Source organism: Anomaloglossus baeobatrachus, chromosome 1 (assembly GCF_048569485.1).
Source record: "Anomaloglossus baeobatrachus isolate aAnoBae1 chromosome 1, aAnoBae1.hap1, whole genome shotgun sequence".
In the NCBI taxonomy this organism is placed as follows: domain Eukaryota; kingdom Metazoa; phylum Chordata; class Amphibia; order Anura; family Aromobatidae; genus Anomaloglossus; species Anomaloglossus baeobatrachus.
In genome coordinates this window covers 949091337-949117334 of record NC_134353.1, presented here as the reverse complement: position 1 = coordinate 949117334, position 25998 = coordinate 949091337, and the positions used below count along the sequence as shown (strand labels likewise).

At 48.3% G+C, this 25998-nt stretch overlaps 1 protein-coding gene and 1 pseudogene across 1 annotated transcript in view; both read right to left on the bottom strand.

Moving 5' to 3' along the window:
• The window catches only part of LOC142303529 (uncharacterized), a 54864-nt pseudogene extending 54246 nt beyond the window's left edge, over positions 1-618 (bottom strand).
• Positions 1-24948, bottom strand: part of LOC142258625 (uncharacterized) — a 193017-nt gene extending 168069 nt beyond the window's left edge. The window contains exons 1-7 of the mRNA XM_075331290.1: positions 24649-24948; positions 23106-23264; positions 19268-19337; positions 16431-16498; positions 15838-15940; positions 7908-8029; positions 1118-1294 (exon numbers count right to left, since the gene is read on the bottom strand). Of these exons, the coding sequence (XP_075187405.1) occupies positions 1118-1294; positions 7908-8029; positions 15838-15940; positions 16431-16498; positions 19268-19337; positions 23106-23264; positions 24649-24948 (999 nt within the window). The remainder of the gene's footprint in view (positions 1-1117; positions 1295-7907; positions 8030-15837; positions 15941-16430; positions 16499-19267; positions 19338-23105; positions 23265-24648) is intronic.
• Between the last annotated feature and the right edge of the window lie 1050 nt (positions 24949-25998).

The following is a 25998-nucleotide window of genomic DNA, read 5'->3' as shown; positions in this document are numbered from 1 at the left end:
TATTTGTTATGTGATAACGCTCTGCCATCTCTGTCTCTTCCTCCTCCATGGTGAGCAGCGTTACCGACCCTCAGAGCAGCAATCTCCATCCGCTCCTGTTATTTGGGTTTATGCCTCCATGTTCTGTATCTGTCACACACTGACATTAGTGTAATAGGAGAGAATGGATTCTTAGTCCCTAAACTGGAGAAACCCCTCATCAGCCCTGACAGCGGATAATAGGAAAGAGCTGGAGCTCGTCCTCGCTCACATCGGCAGAATTCATGTCCAGCTGTATTTCTCCTCTATAACATAACTGCACATCCCGTGTTATCACCTGCACCGGGATCACAGATTCATTCACATTTCATGTGTATTTTACATGAAGGGTTAATATACCGCTGGAGAAACTGACACAGCAAAGAGCGGAAATATAGTAATGAGTGACTTGTGTGCGTTATTGGGTGGTCTGTACTCACCGGGGCGGTGATCTGTAGGAATCTCCTCGTTACTCCGCTGATCGCCCCTCACATTTCTCTCTGGAGAATTAATATTGTTCAGATCTTTATCCGGATCCAAAAGCTGCAAAACAAAATATTGTAAAAGTCCCCGGGAATAATGGAGATAAGATCCGGACATGTGAGGTCTGTGGTCAGCTGTGATCCTGCCGTCTCCACCGCTCTCATTACACAAGTATAAACCATCTAATACTGGAGGAGAAAACAAGACTGAACACAAGGAGGTCACAGCCGTCTACACCTCATAGGGGAGATCTCCATCTACCTGAGGATCCTGTGGAGGAGGAGGAGGAGCGGGACATCTCTCTGGGGTCGTCCTCGTACTGGAGAGACCTGCAGGAGCCACAGACAGGACGGACATCATTATTACATACAGATAATTATAGGCCGGGTGTATTCAGTCCTGTCTATTACCTGGTGATGTGCGGGGCTGGGGCTCCTCCATCATCACCTCCTTGTACCGCTCCTTGTGTCCTTCTAGATACTCCCACTCCTCCATGGAGAAATAGACGGTGACGTCCTGACACCTTATAGGAACCTGACAACACAATGATACCGTCATCACCCAGAATCCTCCAGTGCCGTCCTGTATAATGTCCCAGCATTCCCAGCTGTGTCACCTCTCCAGTCAGCAGCTCCAGCATCTTGTTGGTGAGTTCTAGGATCTTCTGGTCATTGATGTCCTCATGTGTCCGGGAGTGAGGAGGAGGCCCCGGGATTGGGCTCAGGGTTCCTCCCCGTCCTTCAGACACAGGGGCCTGACAGCGATCACTAGAGGTCTTCACTACTGTGTAATCCTGAGTGTGGAGACATTAATAATATCACTACAGACATTTCCAGAGTCCATCACCTCCCCGGTCATATCCTCTGTTATCCCCATAGATAAGGATGTAATGTGATGACATCAGAACCTCTCACCTCCCCGGTCATATCCTCTGTTATTCCCATGGATAATGATGTAATGTGATGACATCAGAGCCACTTACCTCCCCAGTCATATCCTCTGTTATTCCCATAGATAATAATGTAATGTGATGACATCAGAACCTCTCACCTCCCCGGTCATATCCTCTGTTATCCCCATAGATAATGATGTAATGTGATGACATCAGAACTAGAGTTGAGCGCGGTTCGCGGTTCGAGGTTCTCCAGTTCTAGGCTCGAGTGATTTTTGGGGCTGTTCTAGATCGAACTAGAACTCGAGCTTTTTGCAAAAGCTCAATAGTGCTAGATACGTTCGAGAACGGTTCTAGCAGCAAAAAGCAGGGCTTTTTACAGCTACAGTGTGCAGGAGCCATCGCTGGCAGCCTGCCAGAAGCTGGTAACCAAGATAAACATCGGGTATCCAAGCAAAGCGCTTTGGTTAGTAACCCGATGTTTATCCTAGTTACGTGCAGGAAGCCCACACTTCCCCGCTCAGCTCACTCCGCCCCCTCCTGCCCGCGGCATGTACACATACACTCTCACACACACACACATACACACACACACACATACACACACACACACACACATGGTCCCGCTCGGCTTACCTGCGGTGATGAAGTCCCGCCATCCCGACCTCAGCGCTGTCCCTGTCCTCCATGGCCGCCGCTTGTCACATCACCTCTCGCTTCCGACCCGAGACTGACTAGCGGTGACGTCACGGGCCTCTCGCGAGACTTGCTGTGAAGGCGCCGGTCATTGAACTCAGTGACAGGGGCTGTCGGCAGTGCTGGAGATCAGCGCAGGTAATGTACCTCGCTGACAGCAGCACTTGTCATCCCCCTGCAGTGACCTGGGCTGACCCATTGATGTTAGCTCAGGTCACTGCATTGCTCTCCCAGCCAATGGGGAACATCCTGCTCTTCATTGACTGGGACAGTGTGGATCGTCATGGCAACCCCTTGGATTACACCAGACCTGGATTTGTTTTTCATTCTAATAAATTGGTTAAAGAGGGAATGTTTTGGGGAGTGTTTTTTCAAATAAAAATGTGTTTGTCGTCTATTTTTTTTTATTACTGACTGGGTTGGTGATGTCGGGTATCTGATAGACGCCTGACCTCACCAACCCCAGGGCTTGATGCCAGGTGACTTACACATCTGGTATTAACCCCATATATTACCCCGTTTGCCACCGAAGCAGGGCGCGGGATGAGCTGGGGCGAAGCACCAGGATTGGCGCATCTAATGGATGCGCCACTTCTGGGGCGGCTGCGGCCTGCTATTTTTAGGCTGGGGAGAGTCCAATAACCATGGACCTCCCTAGTCTGAGAATATCAGGCCCCAGCTGTCTGCTTTACCTTGGCTGGTGATCCAATTTTGGGGGGACCCCTACGTGTTTTTTTTTTAAATTATTTATTTAATTTAAAATAACAGCGTGGGGTGCCCTCAGTTTTGGATTACCAGCCAAGGTGAGGTTGCCAGCTGTGGTCTGCAGGCTGCAGCCGTCTGCTTTACCCTAGCTGGCTACAAAACTAGGGGGAATCCTACGTCATTTTTTTTTCATTTTTTTGGCTAAATACAAAGCTAAGCACCCTTTAGTGCCACATGAAAGGCACCAAAGGGTGCTCCACTTTTTCTCCACTTTTTCTCCATTTTTTTCTCCACTTTTTCTCCACTTTTTCTACATTTTTTCTCCACTTTTTCTTCACTTTTTCTCCACTTTTTCTCCATTTTTTCTCCACTTTTTCTCCACTTTTTCTCCATTTTTTTCTCCACTTTTTCTCCACTTTTTCTCCACTTTTTCTCCACTTTTTCTCCACTTTTTCTACATTTTTTCTCCACTTATTCTCCACTTTTTCTCCATTTTTTCTCCACTTTTTCTCCACTTTTTCTCCACTTTTTCTCCATTTTTTCTCCATTTTTTCTCCACTTATTCTCCACTTTTTCTCCACTTTTTCTCCACTTTTTCTCCATTTTTTCTCCATTTTTTCTCCACTTATTCTCCACTTATTCTCCACTTATTCTTCACTTTTTCTCCACTTTTTATCCATTTTTTCTCCACTTTTTCTCCACTTTTTCTCCACTTTTTCTCCACTTTTTCTCCACTTTTTCTACATTTTTTCTCCACTTTTTCTACATTTTTTTCTACATTTTTTCTCCACTTTTTCTTCACTTTTTCTCCACTTTTTCTCCACTTTTTCTCCATTTTTTTCTACATTTTTTCTCCACTTTTTCTCCATTTTTTCTCCACTTTTTCTCCACTTTTTCTCCACTTTTTCTCCACTTTTTCTCCACTTTTTCTCTACTTTTTCTCCACTTTTTCTACATTTTTTTCTCCACTTTTGCTCCACTTTTTCTCCACTTTTTCTCCATTTTTTTCTCCACTTTTTCTCCACTTTTTCTCCATTTTTTTCTCCATTTTTTCTCCACTTATTCTCCACTTTTTCTCCATTTTTTCTCCACTTATTCTCCACTTTTTCTCCATTTTTTCTCCACTTTTTCTCCACTTTGTCTCCACTTTTTCTCCACTTTTTCTACATTTTTTTCTCCACTTTTGCTCCACTTTTTCTCCACTTTTTCTCCATTTTTTCTCCACTTTTTCTCCACTTTTTATCCATTTTTTCTCCATTTTTTCTCCACTTTTTCTCCACTTTTTCTTCACTTTTTCTCCACTTTTTATCCATTTTTTCTCCACTTATTCTCCACTTTTTCTCCACTTTTTCTACATTTTTTTCTCCACTTTTGCTCCACTTTTTCTACATTTTTTTCTCCACTTTTTCTCCATTTTTTTCTCCATTTTTTTCTCCATTTTTTCTCCACTTATTCTCCACTTTTTCTCCATTTTTTTCTCCATTTTTTCTCCACTTATTCTCCACTTTTTCTCCACTTTTTCTCCACTTTTTCTCCACTTTTTCTCCGTTCTTTTTCTATGGTCGGTCTACCCATTAGCTCTGCCATGCATACTGTAGCTCTACACCTACTGCACATGTTACTTTATGATTGACATCTCTTTCGCACCAGAGCTGTCTAAGCCTACTCTGACCCCATATTTGTCATTACTATATTGTCCTTGTACTGTATTATGACATTTGTATCAGGTGTTTCATTTCTTGCTGTGTTGCAATTTTTTTGCTGCATCACAATTGTACCTCTACATTGTTCGAGTTTATGTTATTGTTCTCTCACTCTTATGTGATACTGATTATTGTCATTTTTCATGATTACATGCAGATAAGTCCAATCTGACGAAGGCTCAGGCCGAAACGTCATTTGTAACTTGTTTTGGACAAAAACATATATGCTTATGAAAAAAAATGTTTTTCTTAATACGGACCAATAAAGAGTGATTTTGCATTACTATCCGTTGTGACTTACTGACTTAGTCTGGGAGATTTAGAGTGCCGAGGTTACTCACTAATTTTATCTATTATTACCTCTGAGCACCTATATACCAGTGAGCAGAGCTTCCTCTACAGTAGTTCTCCTGATTAGGCATGCCCTTACCTCATGGGCAGGGCATTGCAGCTTTGGTAGCAACCATTACGACATGGACTCTGCTGCTGTGGACCCGAGAAGAGTGAGTGCAGATTCATTGCACCCACACTCCTCACATGAAGGGTCCGCACTCCTAGAAAATGGGGGATACGTTCCCTGAGTGTCTCCCCCCCATATTCTAGACGGTCCAGAGTCGTCGTGGGACCCCTTTATTTTTTTTCTTACAATAAATTGGTGAAAGAGGAAATGTTTTGGGGACTGTTTTTTCAAATAAATTTCTTTTGTCGATTTTTTTTTTTTTTTTTGTTAGTACTGACAGTTTATGATGTTGGGTATCTAATAGACGCCATGACATCACAAACTGCTGGGCTTGATCTCAGGTGACTTTACAGCTAGTATCAACCCGATTTATTACCCCGTTTGCCACTGCACCAGGGCACGGGATGAGCTGGGGTGAAGCGCCAGGATTGGCGCATCTAGTGGATGCGCCACGTCTGGGGTGCCTGCGGCCTGCTATTTTTAGGCTGTGAAGGCCCAATAACTATGGACCTTCCCACCCTGAGAATACCAGACCACAGCTGTCCGCTTTACCTTGGCTGGTGATCCAATTTGGGGGGGACCCTACTTTTATTGTGTAATTATTAATATTTATAAAATAATTATAAAAAAGAGCCTGAGGGGACCTCCACATTGGATCCCCAACCACGGTAAAGCTGCCAGCTGTGGTTTTCAAGCTACAGCCGTCTGCTTTACCCTAGCTGGCTATCAAAAATGGGGGGACCCAACGTCATTTTTTTTTAACTAGTTTTTAAATAGAAAAAATTAATGGGCTTCCCTGTATTTTGATTGCCAACCAAGGTAACGGCAGGCAGATGGGGGTGGCAACCCATAGCTGTCTGCTTTATCTGCGCTGAGAATCAAAAATACCGCGGAGCGCTACGTCATTTTTTTAAAGATTTATTTTTACAGCACTGTGATGTCCAGCAATCAAAATACAGGGAAGCCCATTTTGTTTTTAGTTATTTAAATAAATAATTAAAAAAAATATATATGGGCTCCTGCTGCATTTTTTGTATTGCTAGCTAAGGGTAATCCAAGCAGCTACTGGCTGCTAACCCCCACTGCTTGATGTTACCTTCAATGGCAATGGAAAATCCAGGGAAGCATTTTTTATTTTTTTTGCCAAAAAACTAAAAAAAATGACGTGGGCTTCGCCATATTTTTGTATGCTAGCCAGGTACAGCAGGCAGCCACGGGCTGCCTCCAACCCCCAGTTGCCTATTTGTACCCGGCTGGGAACCAAAAATATAGGGAAACCCGTTTTTTTTTAATTATTTCACTTATTTCATGAAATAATTAAAAAACAAATGACGTGGGCTTCGCCCCATTTTTGTGTCCAGCCGGGTACAACTAGGCAGCTGGGGATTGGAATCCGCAGCACAGGCTAGCCCGAGGTTTCTGGGCGCCTCTGCTGCGGATTTCAGTCCGCAGCCGTCCCAGAAAATGGCGCTCTCATAGAAGCGCCATCATCTGGCGCTGTATCCAACTCTTCCAACAGCCCTGGAGCCGTGTGGCTTGTTGGGTAATCATGAGTTAATACTGGCTTTGTTTTACTAGCCAGTATTAAGCCAGAGATTCTTAATGTCAGGCACGTTTGACCCGGCCATTAAGAATCTCCAATAAAGGGTTAAAAAAAAACACCACACAGAGAAAAAATACTTTAATAGAAATAAATACACAGACACATTAGAGACTCCATCTTTATTACCCCCTGTCAACCCTCCACGATCCTGCTCTTCTGTCTTCTTTCTAGTGTAGTAGTAGTGACGATTGTAGTGAGGAAGGATGAGGTTCACCAGCTCATCACTTGGGGCTGGGGAACCTCATCCTCACTACAAAGCTCACTACAATCGTGCAGCCTTCACTCCGTGAGTGATCAGTGCTGGCTGTCAGCGGTAACGCTGACAGACGCGTTACCATAGCAATGGTGCTCTCGGAGCCGCGGTTAGCGGTGACGTCACCGCTAACTGCGTTGCTATGGCAACGGTGATCTCCGTTAATGACCGGCTGTGTCAGCCGGTCCCTAACGGAACGGGGAGTCGACCGTGTGCTAGTGCATGTCGCCGGTACACGGCGATACACATATGTGCACCGTGTACCGGAGAGATGCACTCGCAGGTCCTACATGACGTGTCATAGTCATGTGACCAGTCTGTAGCCAATGAGATAATAGCCACGTGACTGGTCACATGGCTATTTTGACGTCACGATAGGTCCTGCATCTCTGCTGGCAGTGCTGGTCACGGGGAGGATTCAGCGATCATCGGATGGAATAGCGGCAGGAGACAGAGTGCAGAAGGGATCGCGGGGACCGGTAAGTGTTATGGCAATGTTTATTAACTGTTTGTGTACATTTATCATGCATTTTTATATGTTTGTGAATGCCTCCCATTATAGCCTATTGGTTCGAGTTCGGTTCGTCGAACGTTCGACGAACTGAACTCGAACAGGACCTCCGTTCGGCGAACCGCCTCGAGCCGAACCGGGACCGGTTCGCTCATCTCTAATCAGAACCTCTCACCTCCCCGGTCATATCCTCTGTTATTCCCATAGATAATGATGTAATGTGATGACATCAGAGCCTCTCACCTCCCCGGTCATATCCTCTGTTATCCCCATAGATAATGATGTAATGTGATGACATCAGAGCCTCTCACCTCCCCGGTCATATCCTCTGTTATTCCCATAGATAATGATGTAATGTGATGACATCAGAACCTCTCACCTCCCCGGTCATATCCTCTGTTATTCCTATAGATAATGATGTAATGTGATGACATCAGAACCTCTCACCTCCCCGGTCATATCCTCTGTTATCCCCATAGATAATGATGTAATGTGGTGACATCAGAACCTCTCACCTCCCCGGTCATATCCTCTGTTATTCCCATAGATAATGATGTAATGTGATGACATCAGAACCTCTCACCTCTCCAGTAAGATGGAAGATTATCTCCAGGGTGAGGTTTACTATCCTCTCCGCCATCTTGCCTCTGTTCTTCTTCATTCTTGCAGAGACGTTATCAGCAGTGAATTCTTTATTGTAGGCATCTGAATGGAAAAATGATGAGACGATAAAAACAACGTAAACTTCATAGTAAACAATACGGATATAAGTTTACAGAGTAACCGTCATTTTAACCCTCTACCTTGATTTCTGACTCTAGGTGGTGCTGCACTTGCTCTGTGGACAGCACTGGGGGGGCGCAGGCGCAGCCCTGTGTAACATTAGTGTGGCTGGGATTTGTGGTGCCGCCCAGCAGAGAATCTATGTCTCTCTGCAGAATGCTGGGATCTGTAGTTCTCCGCTCTGTGCTGGGAGTCTTGTGTTCGCACGGGTCATGTTTAACCTTAAGAGCTTCTTCTGGCTCCAGGTATAAACAGATAAGTGCCCCAAAGACAGTATGCTACCACCACAGTGAATTCCTCCACAGTACCCTCCCCTCCACACACATAGTATGATGGACACCACACAATCCTTCATACTGTATAATTCCTCACATACAGTGTAATGGCCCCATCACAATCCTGTAAACAGTTCAGTGGCCCCACGTTGCCTTCCATATAGTAAAATGCCCTCCAGGGGCGGACATATCACTAGTGCAACCTGTGCAGCTGCACAAGGGCCCAGGAAATAAGGGGGTCACATCCACCTCCAAAGCAGCATGTAGCTTCTGTCAGAGAAACATTATTGGACTGCAAACGTTTGGGCCCCCTGGTCAAAATTGCTGTTACTGTGAACAGATAAGCAAGTTGAATATGAAATCTCTAAAAGGCAGAAAGTTGCAGATGAGACATTTCCTTTGTATTTTAAGCAAAAGAATAATAATTATTTTCATCATTTACTTTTTAAAAATTGCAAAAATTAAAATGGGCTGATGCAAAAGTTGGTCACCCTTGGATATGTGTGTGCTCAGATAACTTTGACCAAGGTTTCATCCCTTAATTACCCTATTAGGGTTATGATTTGTTCACTATCATCATTAGGAAAAGCCGGTGATGGAAATTTCACAGCTTTATAACATTCCAACCTCCTCTAACTATGTGCCAAAAACAGCAGCCATGGGTTCTCCTAAGCAGCTGCCTAGCACTCTGAAAATGAAAATAGTGAAGACCACAAAGCAGAAGACTATAAGACGATAGCAAAACGCTTTCAAGTTGCCCTTTCCTCAGTTTGATATGTAATTAAAAAATGGCAGTTACCAGGAACAGTGAAGGTCAAGATGAGGTCTAGAAAGAAAAATTTCTAAGAAAGCTGACAAAAGCAAATCAGTGATGAAATTCATGGATGAAATGCAGCCAATTCCCCGGCCAGCCGGCTATGACTGCCTTTAGCATGTGCTCATGTTTCACAAATGGATATAAAATCTTTCATATTAATAAAGGGAACCTGTCACCTGAAATTTCGCTATTAAAACTAAAAGAATCCCCTTCTGCAGCTCCCGGGCTGCATTCTAGAAAGGTTCATCTTGCTACTGGCCCCCCTTTCAGACCTAAATAAACACTTTATAAAATCTTACCTTTTGGTATGCTAATGATGTTTTATGGCCACGGGGACAGGCTGTATTGCATCCGTTATTTTCCCTCCTGCCGCTGTTCGCCGTCCCCCAGTGTTGATTGACAGATGACGCCGCCGCTCTCCTGTTACTCAGTGCTCTTGAAGTCTGGCGCATGCCCAGTGGCACTATCACTGGACAGCACTTTTCAAATCGCCAGCGCGGGTGATCTTATTGCGCAGGCGCGAGATTATGGGTGGGTACTTGGATGACGTTGGTGATGACATAGCCATAGGCTAAGAGGCACTTCCAGGTTAGTGCGCGTTGGCCCTTTCACAAAAGGTGCATGCATGCCCTAAGATTGCTACCAGGAGACCTGTGAGGCATACGCAGGCTTCGGAGTTGGCAGAAGGGACCAGGGACGGAGCAGCTGGGATAGGGAGTGTGCTGAGGAGGAGGGGCAGGACAGTGCGAGAATTGCAGGTAAGGGCGTTATAGTAGCCCCTCTCCTTATGCCCCCTCCTTTTACAGGAATCTCTTGAGGAGAAGGACATAATATTCTTATTAGGCTCCTATGATCTCTCCTCAGGATCAAACCCCTTCCAGTCCACTAAGAGGATGGTTTTACCTTGAACTCTTTCAGAATCCCGGAAGTAGCAGCTCAGGGCAGGTTTGAGAAGAGAAACATGGAACAAGTTGGAAATACGCAAGGAGGCTGGAAGCGCTAGCTTGTAGGACACATCATTGATCAGCTGGAGCACCTTGAAGGAACTGATAATGCAGGGACCTAACTTGTAGGACGGCAACTTGAGGCAGACATATCTGGGATTGTCTCTGGGCTGGAACAAAGTGAGGTCTAGGCGTCTCTTATCTGCATGCCTCTTCATTTGGATGGAGGACTGCTCAGGGGAGGACTTGGTCTACGCCCAGATATCGAAGAAAGTCTTGACAGGAGAATCGGCTGTAGGGTTGCTGAGGGTAATCACCATAGGGAACTGGATTTTGGGCTGCTGTCCATATATTATATGGAACGGAGAGTTAACAGTACTCACTCATGTGAGGTTTTGGGGTTCTGTAACAAGCAGATGAGGGACAGGCCGAGACAAATTCCACAACGTCTTTACGCAGCAATGGCCACCTGTAATGCAGGATCAGCAGAGTTGTGTTTTGTTCGGCGTGACAAGCCAGCTTAGATGAGAGACCCCATTGCAACACACACCCATCTGCCTCAGCAACGAATAACGTCTTTCCGGGTGGGACTCAAGACACGCTTACTGGTGCTACTGGGAGCATCTTAGAGGGGTCAATATGTTGAGGGTTTTCCTCTTGATCGGCAGACAGAAAGGACCTGGAAAAGTGCATTAAATCTGCCAAGACGTTTGACTCGGCCAGACAGAAGTAAAGAACAAAGTCAAAACGAACAAAGAACAGCAACGAGCGGGTTTAGCACGGACTCAGTCTGTGAGCCAACTGTAGGGTAGGCCAGGTTCTTGTGGTCAGTACCCACCCCAGAAGTTATCGCCACTCCTCCAAAGCCATCTTAATCGCCAACAGTGCTCAGTAGCGAATTGAGCAATTGTGCTCAGAAGCAAAGAAGACCCTGGAAAGTAAACCGCAGGTTAATGTCTTACCAGCAGCCGACTTCTGTGTGAGAAGTGCACCGACCCTGGAGGACAAAGGATCCACTTCCAGAAGGAACTGCCCATTAATGTCCGGTCTATGCAACGCCGGGCCGAAAAGAAGGCCTACTTGAGGGTGATAAATGTGCTGCCCGCTTTTGGAATCTACATCTTAGGATTCTCCCTCTTGCTTGTCAGGGCAATGATGTGCAGAATCCGGGAAAAAAACTGATTGAGTGCGACAGGATTGAAAGATTTTGGAAACAAGTCCAAGGGGTAGTGAGGAAAATCTGGAATAGAAATGTGGAGTTGGATCCAATGGTCTGGTTATTTCATTATCAGCATCGGGAGGAGGGAGAGAAAGGGGGAGACAAGTTACCGAATCTTTTCCATGATTTAGCAATGATAAGTAAAAGGGCTATTCTTCAGAAGTGGCTGGTGAAGGAAGTACCAACGAAAGAAGAACTGGTTAATCAATTGAAAAAAACGCTCATGTTGGAGAAGGTGATGGTGGAGAGGTGTAAAGAAAGGATGACAGCAACATTTTTCAGTAAATGGAGAAAGTTCATAAGCGTTATATGTTCTAGAGAAGAATCAATACAAATAATGTCCACATTTGTGTCTACGGAATGGTACATGAAGGAAGATCTGTCAGGGTCCCTGTGCGAGCTGAAAGTATAGTTGGCCAAATTCTGGGTCGTGTCGCATGGAGAGGGGAGGGGGGGGATGGAAGGGATAGTGTTTATAAGTAATGTTTGTAACAAGTTATCAAGGAATGCTGAAAGGGGGGTAGCGGAGATTGAATAATGGAAATATACATTGATGAAGAAGGGGAAGGAGCAAATTTGATGACCGTGACAAATATTTGATCGATAAATTGTAGAGACTATGTTATTTGATATTTTGATTTGTTGACCCTTATTTTCTTCATTCTGTACCCTATTTTAGCATTGCAAAAAAATAAATAAAAATTTGGTTTAAAAAAAATAAACTGAGTGATGAACTAATGGTAATAATTGGCAAAACCGAGCAACATCTCCTCCATCTCCTGCCCCCCCCTCCATCCGCCACCGCTCTCCCCCATCAGCCGCTGCCCCCTCCCCGATCTGCTGCCCGCTCTCTCCCATCCTCTTCATCTGCTGCCCCCCTCCCATTCTCCTTGATCTGTTGCCTCCTTCATCTGTTGCCTCCTTCATCTGCTGTGATCCTGCTGCCTAGATCCATTCTCTAAGGTAGTTATCCACAATCTCACCTCCCACTCTGCTTCCACATCTTCTCCCCCCTTCCCTCCTATCCTCTGCCGCTCCTGCATCCATTGCGCCCTCTCCCATACTCCGCCGCTCCTCAAACCGCTGCCGCGCCCTCTCCCGTCTGCCACCACCCTCTTACATCCACTGCTGCTCTACTCATTTGCTGCTCCCCTTCATCTGCCGCTGCCCCCCCCCATCTGCTGCCTCATCGAACTGCCTCCATCTCTCCTGTGATCCTGCTGCTGTTCTCATCCATCCCGTAAGTATTGTTCGTTGCTCTTTTCTAACTATCCCCAATCCCACCTTCCGCTCCCTCGAAAACCCAACCCCCCCCGCCTGCTTGCCGCCAAGTGCTGATCAGCGACATGATTGGTTGATCAAGTACATAAATTGCTTGAGTTTTTGCTTTTTTTGTGCACCCCAACTAAAAAAGACAAAACTTGAACAATAAGGTACCTGATCAGCAAGCGTCCTGCAGTCGTACTCGACTTTAGACAGGACTTCTTTTTTCCCTGCGATGGATGGACATCCCCCCCCTCTCGGTGGTGCATGCATGGGTGAAACTAGTAAATGCAATGCTCCTCTATGAACGGATGGTATATCAAAGTAGGGGTTGCCCGGATAACTATAATAAGGTCTCGGAGATGTGGAATTCCTCTTCTTTGACGTTGCCCTTTTAAAAAGTGATAATTGTCTGAATTGTCCGTTCGCTCTTATTTTGTAGTAAACATATTATGGTCTGGTACTAATGTTGAATGCTCCTTGGCTGGCGCCTATAGCAGAAACAGTCACTGTGATACTTTTATGTTTTCTTCTTTTGTTCTCTGTGTCTTGGGAAGGTAAATCTGCTCCCCAGGTACCTGGAATTTGCTTTTTCTTTGTACGGAACTCGCTTACGGTTTTGCATTGTACATGTCCTTATTCGTTCCTGGTTGATTTCTGTTACTTAATATACAAATTTAAAAAAATGATGGTTTTCAGGATCTAAGGATTCCTGGTTATAAATTCCAATTATTAGGACAAGATCCGACAGTCATCTTCTGATCTCTATGGCCTTTTCTCAGGAGATTGGGATTGAGGATAAAAGCCCCGACCTTCACCGCCTTTGGGTTTCCAGAGGAAAAATACCTTCTCTTTCGTTTGACTTCAAAAAAACATTTCTTGTCAAAATAATGTATTAACTTTATCATATGCGTTATACCCTATACACTGTGTGCAGAATTATTAGGCAAATGAGTATTTTGATCCCATGATCATTTTTATACATGTCGTCCTACTCCAAGCTGTATAGGCTGAGAGCCAACTACCAATTAAGTAAATCCGGTGCTGTGCCTCTCTGTAATGAGGAGGGGTGCGGTGTAATGACATCAACACCCTATATAAGGGGTGCTTAATTATTAGGCAACTTCCTTTCCTTCGGTAAAAAGGGTCAGAAGAGAGATTTGACGGGCTCTGAAAAGTCCAAAATTGTGAGATGTCTTGCAGAGGGATGCAGCAGTCTTAAAATTGCCAAACTTTTGAAGCGTGATCACCGAACAATCAAGCGTTTCATGGCAAATAGCCAACAGGGTCGCAAGAAGCGTGCTGGGCAAAAAAGGCACAAAATAACTGCCCATGAATTGAGGAAAATCAAGCGTGAAGCTGCCAAGATGCCATTTGCCCCCAGTTTGGCCATATTTCAGAGCTGCAACGTTACTGGAGTATCAAAAAGCACAAGGTGTGCCATACTCAGGGACAGGCCAAGGTAAGGAAGGCTGAAAAACCACCACCTCTGAACAAGAAACATAAGATAAAACGTCAAGACTGGGCCAAGAAATATCTTAAGACTGATTTTTCACAGGTTTTATGGACTGATGAAATGAGAGTGACTCTTGATGGGCAGATGGATGGGCCAGAGGCTGGATCAGTAAAGGGCAGAGAGCTCCAATCCAACTCAGACGCCAGCAAGGTGGAGGTGGGGTACTGGTATGGGCTGGGATCATCAAAGATCAACTTGTGGGACCTTTTCGGGTTGAGGATGGAGGGAAGCTCAACTGCCAGACCTACTGCCAGTTTCTGGAAGACAACGTCTTCAAGCAGTGGTACAGGGAGAAGTCGCTATCGTTCAAGAAAACCATGATTTTCATGCAGGACAATGCTCCATCACATGCATCCAACTTCTCCACAGCATGGCTGGCCAGTAAAGGTCTAAAAGAGGAAAAAATAATGACCTGGCCCCCTTGTTCACCTGATCTGAACCCCATAGAGAACCTGTGGTCCCTCATAAAATGTGAGATTTATAGGGAGGGAAAACAGTACACCTCTGGGAGCAGTGTCTAGAGGCTGTGGTGGCTGCTGCACGTAATGTTGACCGTAAACAGAACAAGCAATGACAATCTATGGATGGTCGGCTGCTGGGTGTCATCATAAAGAAAGGTGGCTATATTGGTCGGTCATTAATTTTTTGGGGTTTTGTTTTTGCATGTCAGAAATGTTTATTTCTAAATTTTGTGCAGTAATATTGGTTTACCATGTAAAAATAAACAATGCTTAATAATTCTGCACAGTAATAGTTACCTGCACAAACAGATATCCTCCTAAGATAGCAAAATCTAAAAAAAACCCACTCCAACTTCCAAAAATATTAAGCTTTGATATTTGAGTCTTTTGGGCTGATTGAGAACATAGTTGTTGATCAATAATAAAAAAAAAATCTTCTAAAATACAACTTGCCTAAGAAATCTGCACCCAGTGTATAGAGGGATAGATAGCTTGGACAGCTGGTTTTTTTTTTTTTGTAAAAAAAAAAAATGACGATGGGCCCCCCCATTTTTCATATCCAGCACAGGAACAGCAGCTGCAACCCTCAGCTGTCTGCTGTACCTTAGTACAGTACCATAGTTGTTGATCAATAATAAAAAAAAATCCTCTAAAATACAACTTGCCTAATAATTCTGCTCACAGTGTTGGTGTCTATTTGCTATTTTTGCAAAAATAAAGTTTTATTTTTTTTTTTATTCCTATGTACATTCATTTTTAAAAAAAAAAAAAAATAGTTATTTATTAGGCTCTTGGGTCTCATGGGTGGGAGAGAAAGTCCCCTCCATTATCTAACCACCCAGAGTCCTTGGTTGCTATTAAACGCAGCATCTTAGGGGGTAAAGTTGGGGATCAGAGTTCTCTCCAATCCCAATCATTATGGCAGGAGCCCGGCTGTCAGGCACTGTTATTTGGGTTTATGTCTCTATGTTCTGTATTCTGTTACCAAACACTGACATGAGTGTAATAGGAGACGATGGTTTCTTAGACCCAAATTGGACAAATACTTTTTCTTCATCAGAACTGACCGCGGATGATGAAGAAATCGTCCGCAGTCACATGAGTATAATTCACCCCCAGCTGTGTATTATCATCCATATTATATATCCACAACCTGTGACATCACATATAACAGTATCACATTATTATCAATCAATATTCTCATGAAAATGTGACTATACATCTAAGAGCCTCACCGGGGCGGTGATCTGTAGGAATCTCCTCGTTACTCCGCTGATCGCCCCTCACATTTCTCTCTGGAGAATTAATATTGTTCAGATCTTTATCCGGATCCAAAAGCTGCAAAACAAAATATTGTAAAAGTCCCCGGGAATAATGGAGCTAAGATCCGGACATGTGAGGTCTGTGGTCAGCTGTGATCCTGCCGTCTCCACCGCTCTCATTACACAAGTATATAACATCTAATCAGAATGAGAAGCCAGCACAAATTCTAAACTGTACTTACTAATAAATGGAGATTTTTGGCAAAATATTGCAGTACTTTGAGCTACCCCGCCACTCCACGGCAAATCTCAAGGGGCAGTCCTACACAGGACTTCAGATAAATAAAATATTAGTGTAGGACTGCCCCTTGAGATTTGCCGTGGAGTGGCGGGGTGGCTCGGGGTATTGCAATATTTTGCCAAAAATCTCCATTTATTAATAAGTACAGTTTAGAATTTGTGCTGGCTCCTTATTCTGATATAACATCTAATACTGGAGGAGAAACGAAGACTGAACACAAGGAGGTCACAGCCGTCTACACCTCATAGGGGAAGTCTCCATCTACCTGAGGATCCTGTGGAGGAGGAGGAGGAGCGGGACATCTCTCTGGGGTCGTCCTCGTACTGGAGTGACCTGCAGGAGACACAGACAGGACGGACATCATTATTACATACAGATAATTATAGGCCGGGTGTATTCAGTCCTGTCTATTACCTGGTGATGTGCGGGGCTGGGGCTCCTCCATCATCACCTCCTTGTACCGGTCCTTGTGTCCTTCTAGATACTCCCACTCCTCCATGGAGAAATAGACGGTGACGTCCTGACACCTTATAGGAACCTGACAACACAATGATACCGTCATCACCCAGAATCCTCCAGTGCCGTCCTGTATAATGTCCCAGCATTCCCACCAGTGTCACCTCTCCAGTCAGCAGCTCCAGCATCTTGTTGGTGAGTTCTAGGATCTTCTGATCATTGATGTCCTCATGTATCCGGGGGTGAGGTGGAGGCCCCGGGATTGGGCTCAGGGTTCCTCCCCGTCCTTCAGACACAGGGACCTGACAGCGATCACTAGAGGTCTTCACTACTGTGTAATCCTGAGTGTGGAGACATTAATAATATCACTACAGACATTTCCACAGTCCATCACCTCCCCTGTCATATCCTCTGTTATTCACATAGATAATGATGTAATGTGAGGACATCAGAACCTCTCACCTTCCTGGTCATATCCTCTGTTATTCCCATTGATAATGATGTAATGTGATGACATCAGAGCCTCTCACCTCCCCGGTCATATCCTCTGTTATTCCCATAGATAATGATGTAATGTGATGACATCAGAACCTCTCACCTCCCCGGTCATATCCTCTGTTATCCCCATAGATAATGATGTAATGTGATGACATCAGAGCCTCTCACCTCCCCGGTCATATTCTCTGTTATTCCCATAGATAATGATGTAATGTGATGACATCAGAACCTCTCACCTCCCCGGTCATATCCTCTGTTATCCCCATAGATAATGATGTAATGTGATGACATCAGAGCCTCTCACCTCCCCGGTCATATCCTCTGTTATTCCCATAGATAATGATGTAATGTGATGACATCAGAACCTCTCACCTCCCCGGTCATATCCTCTGTTATTCCCATAGATAATGATGTAATGTGATGACATCAGAACCTCTCACCTCCCCGGTCATATCCTCTGTTATTCCCATAGATAATGATGTAATGTGATGACATCAGAGCCTCTCACCTCCCCGGTCATATCCTCTGTTATCCCCATAGATAATGATGTAATGTGATGACATCAGAGCCTCTCACCTCCCCGGTCATATCCTCTGTTATTCCCATAGATAATGATGTAATGTGATGACATCACAGCCTCTCACCTCCCCGGTCATATCCTCTGTTATTCCCATAGATAATGATGTAATGTGATGACATCAGAACCTCTCACCTCCCCGGTCATATCCTCTGTTATTCCCATAGATAATGATGTAATGTGATGACATCACAGCCTCTCACCTCCCTGGTCATATCCTCTGTTATTCCCATAGATAATGATGTAATGTGATGACATCAGAACCTCTCACCTCCCCGGTCATATCCTCTGTTATTCCCATAGATAATGATGTAATGTGATGACATCAGAACCTCTCACCTCCCCGGTCATATCCTCTGTTATTCCCATAGATAATGATGTAATCTGATGACATCAGAACCTCTCACCTCCCCGGTCATATCCTCTGTTATTCCCATAGATAATGATATAATGTGATGACATCAGAACCTCTCACCTCCCCGGTCATATTCTCTGTTATTCCCATAGATAATGATGTAATGTGATGACATCAGAACCTCTCACCTCCCCGGTCATATCCTCTGTTATCCCCATAGATAATGATGTAATGTGATGACATCAGAGCCTCTCACCTCCCCGGTCATATCCTCTGTTATTCCCATAGATAATGATGTAATGTGATGACATCACAGCCTCTCACCTCCCCGGTCATATCCTCTGTTATTCCCATAGATAATGATGTAATGTGATGACATCAGAACCTCTCACCTCCCCGGTCATATCCTCTGTTATTCCCATAGATAATGATGTAATGTGATGACATCACAGCCTCTCACCTCCCTGGTCATATCCTCTGTTATTCCCATAGATAATGATGTAATGTGATGACATCAGAACCTCTCACCTCCCCGGTCATATCCTCTGTTATTCCCATAGATAATGATGTAATGTGATGACATCAGAGCCTCTCACCTCTCCAGTAAGATGGAAGATTATCTCCAGACTCAGGTTTAATATCTTCTCCATAATTTGGTCTTTGTCCTTATTCATCTTTCTTGGGTCAATCAGGAAAAATCTATTTTGAAAAAAACAATAGAAGATTCTTTGTTGTAAAGAGGATGAGATAAGGTTAAAGAAAATCAACAAAAAGGGAAAAACTCAAAAATTAACTGAAGTGAATAAGGGGAACTAATTTGTTAAAATATAAAAGTGTAGATGTCGTCTTCCCTCTTCTATTGAACAGATAACTAATTGAGGCGGCTCCTCAGATCCGACCATGAGCGCTGCAGGCGATCACTCCTCGGCAGATGTTCTTCCAGTCAATGTAAACTGGGACTGACAAATATCACAGGAGCATAAGAGCGGGAGTGACGGGGGATTTATTGCACACATTCTGCAACCAAATCTGCATCTCCTGGCAGGAAAACTGCAGCTGCAAAAAGGCACGTTTCTTCTGCAATTTGGTGCGTTTTTCATTTTTTTCATGCGTTTTTGGATGGGGTTTTTCACTACTTAAATGGAGCAAATGCAGAAAGAATTGACACGCTGCAGGTTTTTTCTGCAACCAGATCTGCAAGGAAAACACCCTGCACGTGTGCACGACACCTCAGGCTTCTCATTGACTTTGCTGGCATAAGGATATCCTTTCAGATTTGTGAAAATCTGTAAGAAAAATTGTATCAAAAAACGTGGAAAAAACGCAATGTGTGCACACAGCCTTACACTGGTGAGCACTAGGGAAGGAGGTCACACCTGGCCTGAACCTTCTCTGCTAGTCTGGGTTTTTGTTGCAATGTAGAAGGGACGGCGGGGTGCAGGGGCTGCCGTGGCAGGGACTACCTTCTAACTGCAGCGCAGCATTAGATCAGCACTTTGCACCGCCGCCTCCGTTCCACTACAGGGGAAGGGGTGCTGGGACTTGTAGTGAGGGTCACACTCTTTCAGGCTGTAACTGTGACGCCCTGGACTAGTCAGGTCGTCCCACGTAGTCCCATACACACACACCCCCCTCCTTAAAAAGGTGACAGCAGCCAAACTTCAAAACCTTGTCACCACCCTCCAGTTTTGATGTCCACACCAGGGGGGGCGGAGCCAGGAGGTTGGTCCCACCCACCCAGGAGTTCACAGGCCTAGAGGCGGGAAAAACAGAGTAGATGATTAGCTTTGACAGTGGAGAAGAGAAGTCAAGTTCACGGGCAGACCTGTGACCAGGCCTGCCATAGTCTACCAGGTGTCTGGGTTGGAGCCCAGTCACCTCTGGCAAGGAGGCAGACGGTGGTGGCCACCTGAAGGAGCTGGGACTACAGCCGGTGGAACCGTAGGGACCGGGGTTGGGCGGTGGCCCGCCGGTACCGAACCGGGGAGCAGATTGGAAACCGGAGCACCAGGAGAGGTACTCAGACCCAGGACGAAGCCCAGAAACCACTAGGCTAAGTCGAATCAACTGATTGAGGACTGGACTTTAGGACCTTTCCCACACAAGACCCGACTGAAGACAACAGCCCAACCATTAGGGTAAAGCCACCGCCAAGGCATAGAGACCCAAGGGGCCAGTGTCTGCGGGCAAACAGGGCTCTCCCGACACCCAGCCAGCCGGGGAGCGGACTACCGTTGCTTAGGAATAGGAGTCATAACATTCACATTAAAGAGGTGCAGGAGAAAGGCGGAAACCACCAACCTGTTAAGGGGAAGCTGCAGCCGGCTGCGGGCACCGTTCATCATCCCGTTTGGTTTACCAGAGACTCCAGTGTGTTGTATCATAGTGAGTACACCAGTGCCTTCGGGCCGCGCACAGCACCGCACCAGCACCCAGCACGCGCCCATCCCCTCGCCTCAGCACCTCCCTCGGTCCCCCGGGACCATCACTCCCCTACCCACGGAGGGGTCAACACCATTCACCACAACCCGTGGGTGGCTTCACGAACTTTAATCCCTTACAAACCACCGCGGCCCCGCCCGTGGAACTCCCCACCGAAGTCCCTGCGTGTAGCGCCAATGTACCGCCCCGAGGCTCAGCTGCGACCGCCGAGCTGCTCGGATCCATGCTCGTACTGCAGGTGGTGGCTCGAGTCTCTCACGGACCCGGGGGTCACGTTGCTCTGCAAGGGAGTTGGCGCTACACGCGGGAACTTGGGTGAGGAGTTCCACGGCCGGGGCCGCGGTGGTTTGATTTGGGATGTAAGTTCGTGACGCCACCCACGGGTTGTGGTGATTGTAGACACCACCGCTGCGGTGAAGGTATGGGGGCTCCCGGGAGTGGTGTAATAGCGCAGCTAGGTGTTGACCCCTCCGTGGGTAGGGGGTGTTGGTTCCGGGGCCCAGTTGGCGAGGGCCGGGGTGCAGGGTGAAGTGTTGCGGTGCGGTGCGCGGCCCGAAGGCACTGGTGTACTCACTATGACACAAGACACCGGAGTCTCTGGGAAACCAAACGGAGTGATGAACGGGGCCCGCAGCCGGCTGCAGCTTCTCCCAGAATAGGTTGGTGGTTTCCGCCTTTCTCCTGCGCCTCTGTGTGTAAATGTTTGACTCCTATGCCTAGACACCGGTAGTCCGCTCCCCGACTTGCATATGCCGTAGAAGCCCGTTTGCCTGCAGACGCTGGCCCTTTGGGTCTCTATGCCTTGGCGGTGGCTTTAACCTGTATGGTTGGGCTGTTGTCTTCTAATGGGACTTGTGTGGGATAGGTCCTAAAGTCCTGTCGGTTCAGGGCTTTGTACTGGGTCTGAGTACCCCTCCTGGTGCTCCGGTTTCCAATTGGTTCCCCGGTTCAGTACCGGCGGGCCACCGCCCGACCCCGGTCCCTACGTTTCCACCGGATGTAATCCCAGCTCCTGCAGGCGGACACCACCGTCTGCCTCCTTGCCAGTGGAGACTGGGCTCTGACCCAGCCACCCGGTAGTCTCTTGGCAGACCTGGATACAGGACTGCCCGTGAACTTGTCTGCTCTACAACTCCTCCTGACTACTCTCCTCACAACCTTGAACTCGACTCCGTGTTTTCCCTCCTCCAGGCCTGTGAACTCCTCGGTGGGTGGAGCCAACCGCCTGGCCCGCCCACCCCTGGTATGGACATCAAACCTGGAGGGTGGTGACAAGGCCTTTAGTTTGACTGGTGTCACCTAACCGGGAGGGGTGTGTGGTGTTGTGTGTGACTACCTGGGACGACCTGACTAGTCCAGGGCGTCACATTCCCACTTGGTTTATGCAGACCGTCCACGGGCTGCCCGTCCATCACCGGTTTATTTTGCTTCTGGAAAACAGAAAAACGGGAACATGGTACAAGCATAATAACATTTGTACAAACTGTCAAATTTTTCGATCTTCCCTTACGGGAGGCACATACTTAAACGTTCCAATAACATTTTTATTAACACGGGAACCGGGTCCTCAGTCACCCACCCAAACAACCTAGCCTTGATGCTGCCCCTAAGAAGTGGGAGGCACCCCTTTTCCCCAGTCCAGGAACGGGCCCAGGTGTTTTAACGGGACGGGTGCAGGTTTTACAGTCCTTTCAGGGGCCCCACGTCCAGGGGATCCCTGACTCGGAGGATGGCCACCGGTTGTAGTGGTGGCGGGCCTCGGCCAACAGCTTCCCGCAGGCCCATCCTCCAGTCTGCCTCTCCAGAGGAGGTGAAACCGGACGGCCGGTTAAGGGAGGGGTTATTTACATGCCCAATAGTTTTTGGGTGGCCTGCAAGTTCTCGGCCTTGTCTTTTGTAAAATGGGGGCAATAAAAGTCCCAACAGGGACGGGCAGTCAGGGTCCCAACGGGTACTTCAACATGGTAGCTGGGAACCGCTACCACACTTTAACTTTCTTCTTCATACATCTCCTCAATCAAGATCTCGGAGCTGTACGGTGGGGGAGGGGACTGGGGCCGCCTTGGAACATTATGGCTCTCCTTCCTCTTCACATTGAGAGCAAATCAGCCCCTCTCCCTGCAGTGACGCGTGTATGTCACCAGATCACCGGGTAGCAGATCACGGTCCGGGTGACCCATCGGGAGGTGGGAGTTAACGTCCCAACGGGATACAAAGATTTCGGCCTCCAGGCCCGGTTCTAAGATGAACCCCCATCCACGCTGGGGGTGAAACCGGCGGACTTGGCCTTCATAGGTCTGGCCCCGCACCCGGAAGGTGGCACTCCGCAAATTTTCCTTTTCGCGGATGGTGTGGGCCAGTACCTCTGCTCTCTGCCATTCCCGGACTGCAATTTCTCGGCCCAGTTAGTTCGGCTAACGCTCCCAATATGGAGCATCCACATGCTCCCGCTGCGCGAGGGTCGGGCCCTGCCGGAGCTCCCCCGTACCAGCTACGACCGGTACCTTTGAGGTTGGGGAGCCCTGCAATGACGTGGCCTGTATTGCTGCTCTGCAGCGGCAACCCTGCGCTGCCTCAGCCGAGGCCTGGGGTTCGGGAGCGACGGGCCTCACCTGCCGGGCCTTCTTCCGGACAGCTTCCACCTTCTCCGTGGCCGGGCGGACTGCCGGGACCGGGACCTCTTTGGGCGCGGTCACTTCCGGGACCGGCGGCTTCACCTTGCGGATGGGCACCTCCTGGGGAACCTTCCACAGCAACGGGATCGGTGCAGGCTGCAAGAAGGGCCGTCCACGGGTGGCGTCCACAGGCTTGTCCTAATGGGCAGATGGGATGGACTCCGCGGCCGGTGTCGGGGGCAGCGGACCGATTGGCGGGGCAGCGGCAACCGATACGGACGGCGGGGGAAGCAGCAGGGTGAGCGGCAGCAGATTGGGCCCCTCAGCCGCAGCGGCCATTCCCTCGGGGACACAGGGACGTGGGTCGCCTACCCGCTCCTCCAACACTGCCTCCACCTCGCGCCTCCGCACAGCCGCAGCTACTTCCTCCATTTCGGCCACCCACTTTTCCATGAGGAACCGGACTTGGGCCTGTAAACGGCAACACATCTGCGCTGTCCGGGCTTCCACCCACGCCGCTGTTCCTGGCATGGGCTCTGGGATTTCGGGTTTGCCGGACGGGATGGACATGCTGCTCGGTGGATGTGCAGGAACCAGATGGGTAGCAGAGTCCTGGCGTCCCTGCCTTTTATCTCCTCAGTCACATGAGGCCGGAATCTTCACCCGCCCCCCCCCCCCCCCCTTGGTGTTTTTCGAGCACTTCACTTGCTTTTTGCTCCGCTCTCGGGAGGCGGGGCTTCGTCTTCGCGCTTTTTCTGTTCAGAGAAGACGGCTCGGGCGGGAACTTTTCGCACCCAAGATGGCGGATTCTCCAATTTTTCAGTGGGACGCCGCTAACAACAATCCCAAGGCGCACTTCCACAGGTAAGTGGACGGTTCTATCCTGTTCACAGACGCCAGAAGAGTCGATGTGTACCGCCCCACGGCTCGGCTGCGACCGCTGAGCCCCTATGTCCTTCGACTGTGCGGGCATGCGAGATGGAGGCGAATTTGGAGGAGCGGGTGGGCAACCCACGCCCCTATGTCCTGGAGGGACCGGTCGCTGCGGCTGAGGGACCCGGTCTGCCCCTGCTTCCCCTGTCGCCTCCTCCACGGCCCGTTCCAGTTGCGGCTGCCCCCCTGCTCGTCCTGCCGCCCCCGACACCGGCGGTGGAACTCGTCCTAACTGCCCGTGAGGACCCACCTGTAGACGCGGCTCGCGGACGGCCGTATGCTTGGCCCGCATCGACCCCGCTACCCTGGAAGGTGCCCGCCCCGGACGTAGTCGCGCCAGAAAGCGACGCCCAGAGAGGCCCCGGCCCCAGCAGTCCGCCCGGCCAAGAGGGAGGCCATCGCAAACCGAAGACCCGCCCAGCAGGTAAAGCTGGCCGATTCCTGACCCCAGGCCTTGGCTGAGGCAGCGCAGGGTTGTTGCTGCAAGGCAGCGCTCCAGGCCGCGAAACAGCGGGGTTCCCCAGATGAGGTGCAGGTCGTGGCTGGCACGGGGGAGCTCTAGCTGGGCCCAACCCACGCGCAAGGAGGGCAACTGGACGCCCCGTACTGTGAGCGGCAGCAGCGCCAGCTGGGTCGGGAAATCGGCGCCCGGGAGAAGCAAAAGGCCGAGGTGCTGGCCTGTACAATCTGGGAGGAGAATCTCCGGAGTGCCACCTACAGAGTACGGGGCCCGAGGCATGAAGGCCAGGTCAGAAGGTTTGACCCCGACAGAGGGTGGGGGTTCGTGTTTGAGCCCGGTTTGGAAGCGGAGGTCTTCGTGTCCCGTCGGAACGTCTACCCCCACCTGCCCATGGGCCACCTGGACCGTGACCTGATCCCCGGAGAGCTGGTTAGCTACACCCGCCATTGTGGGGAGAGGGGCTAGTTTGCTGAGCGTACAGAGGAGGGCACGCCATGAAGACCCGGAGCGCTCCCAGACCCCTCCCCCACCGTACATCCCTTGAGTGACCGTTGAGGCTGAGTATGAGGAGGATGAAAGTTAAAGGCAGCGGATTCCGGCTGCCAAGTTGAACAGTCCCCATTGGGACCATACTGCCCATACTGGGACTTTGTTTTTGCCCCATTTTCATAAAGATAAGGCCGAGAACTTACAGGCCAACCCAAAAACTATTGGGCTTGTAAATAATCTCTAACCGGCCTTCCGTTTCACAGCCTCCGGAGAGGCAGACTGGAGGATGGGCCTGCGGGAAACAGATGGCCGAGGCCCGCCACCATTGCAACCGGTGGCCATCCTCCGGGTCAGCGGCCCCCTGAACGAGGGGCCTCTGAAGAGACAAGCAGATGTGAAACCTGCACCCATCCCGTTAAACAATGCCTGGGCCCGTTCCTGGACTGGGGCAGCATCAAGGCTAGGTTTGTTTGGGTGGGTGACTAAAGGACCCAGTCCCGTTCCCGCATTAATAAAAGTGTTACAGTTTGCAATGTTTAAGTATGTACCTCCCGTAAGGGAAGATTCAAAAAAAAATATGCATAATGTTTAAAAATGTTTTATCTTTTTGCAGTTACAAAATAAACCGGTGATGGACGGGCAGCCCGCGGACGGTCTGCATTAAACCAAGGGGGAATGTGACGCCCTGGACTAGTCAGGTCGTCCCACGTAGTCCCATACACACACACACCCCCCTCCTTAAAAAGGTGACAGCAGCCAAACTTCAAAACCTTGTCACCACCCTCCAGTTTTGATGTCCACACCAGGGGGGCGGAGCCAGGAGGTTGGCCCCGCCCACCAAGGAGTTCACAGGCCTAGAGGCGGGAAAAACAGAGAGTAGATGATTAGCTTTGACAGTGGAGGAGAGAAGTCAAGTTCATGGGCAAACCTGTGACCAGGCCTGCCATAGTCTACCAGGTGTCTGGGTTGGAGCCCAGTCACCTCTGAAAGGAGGCAGACGGTGGTGGC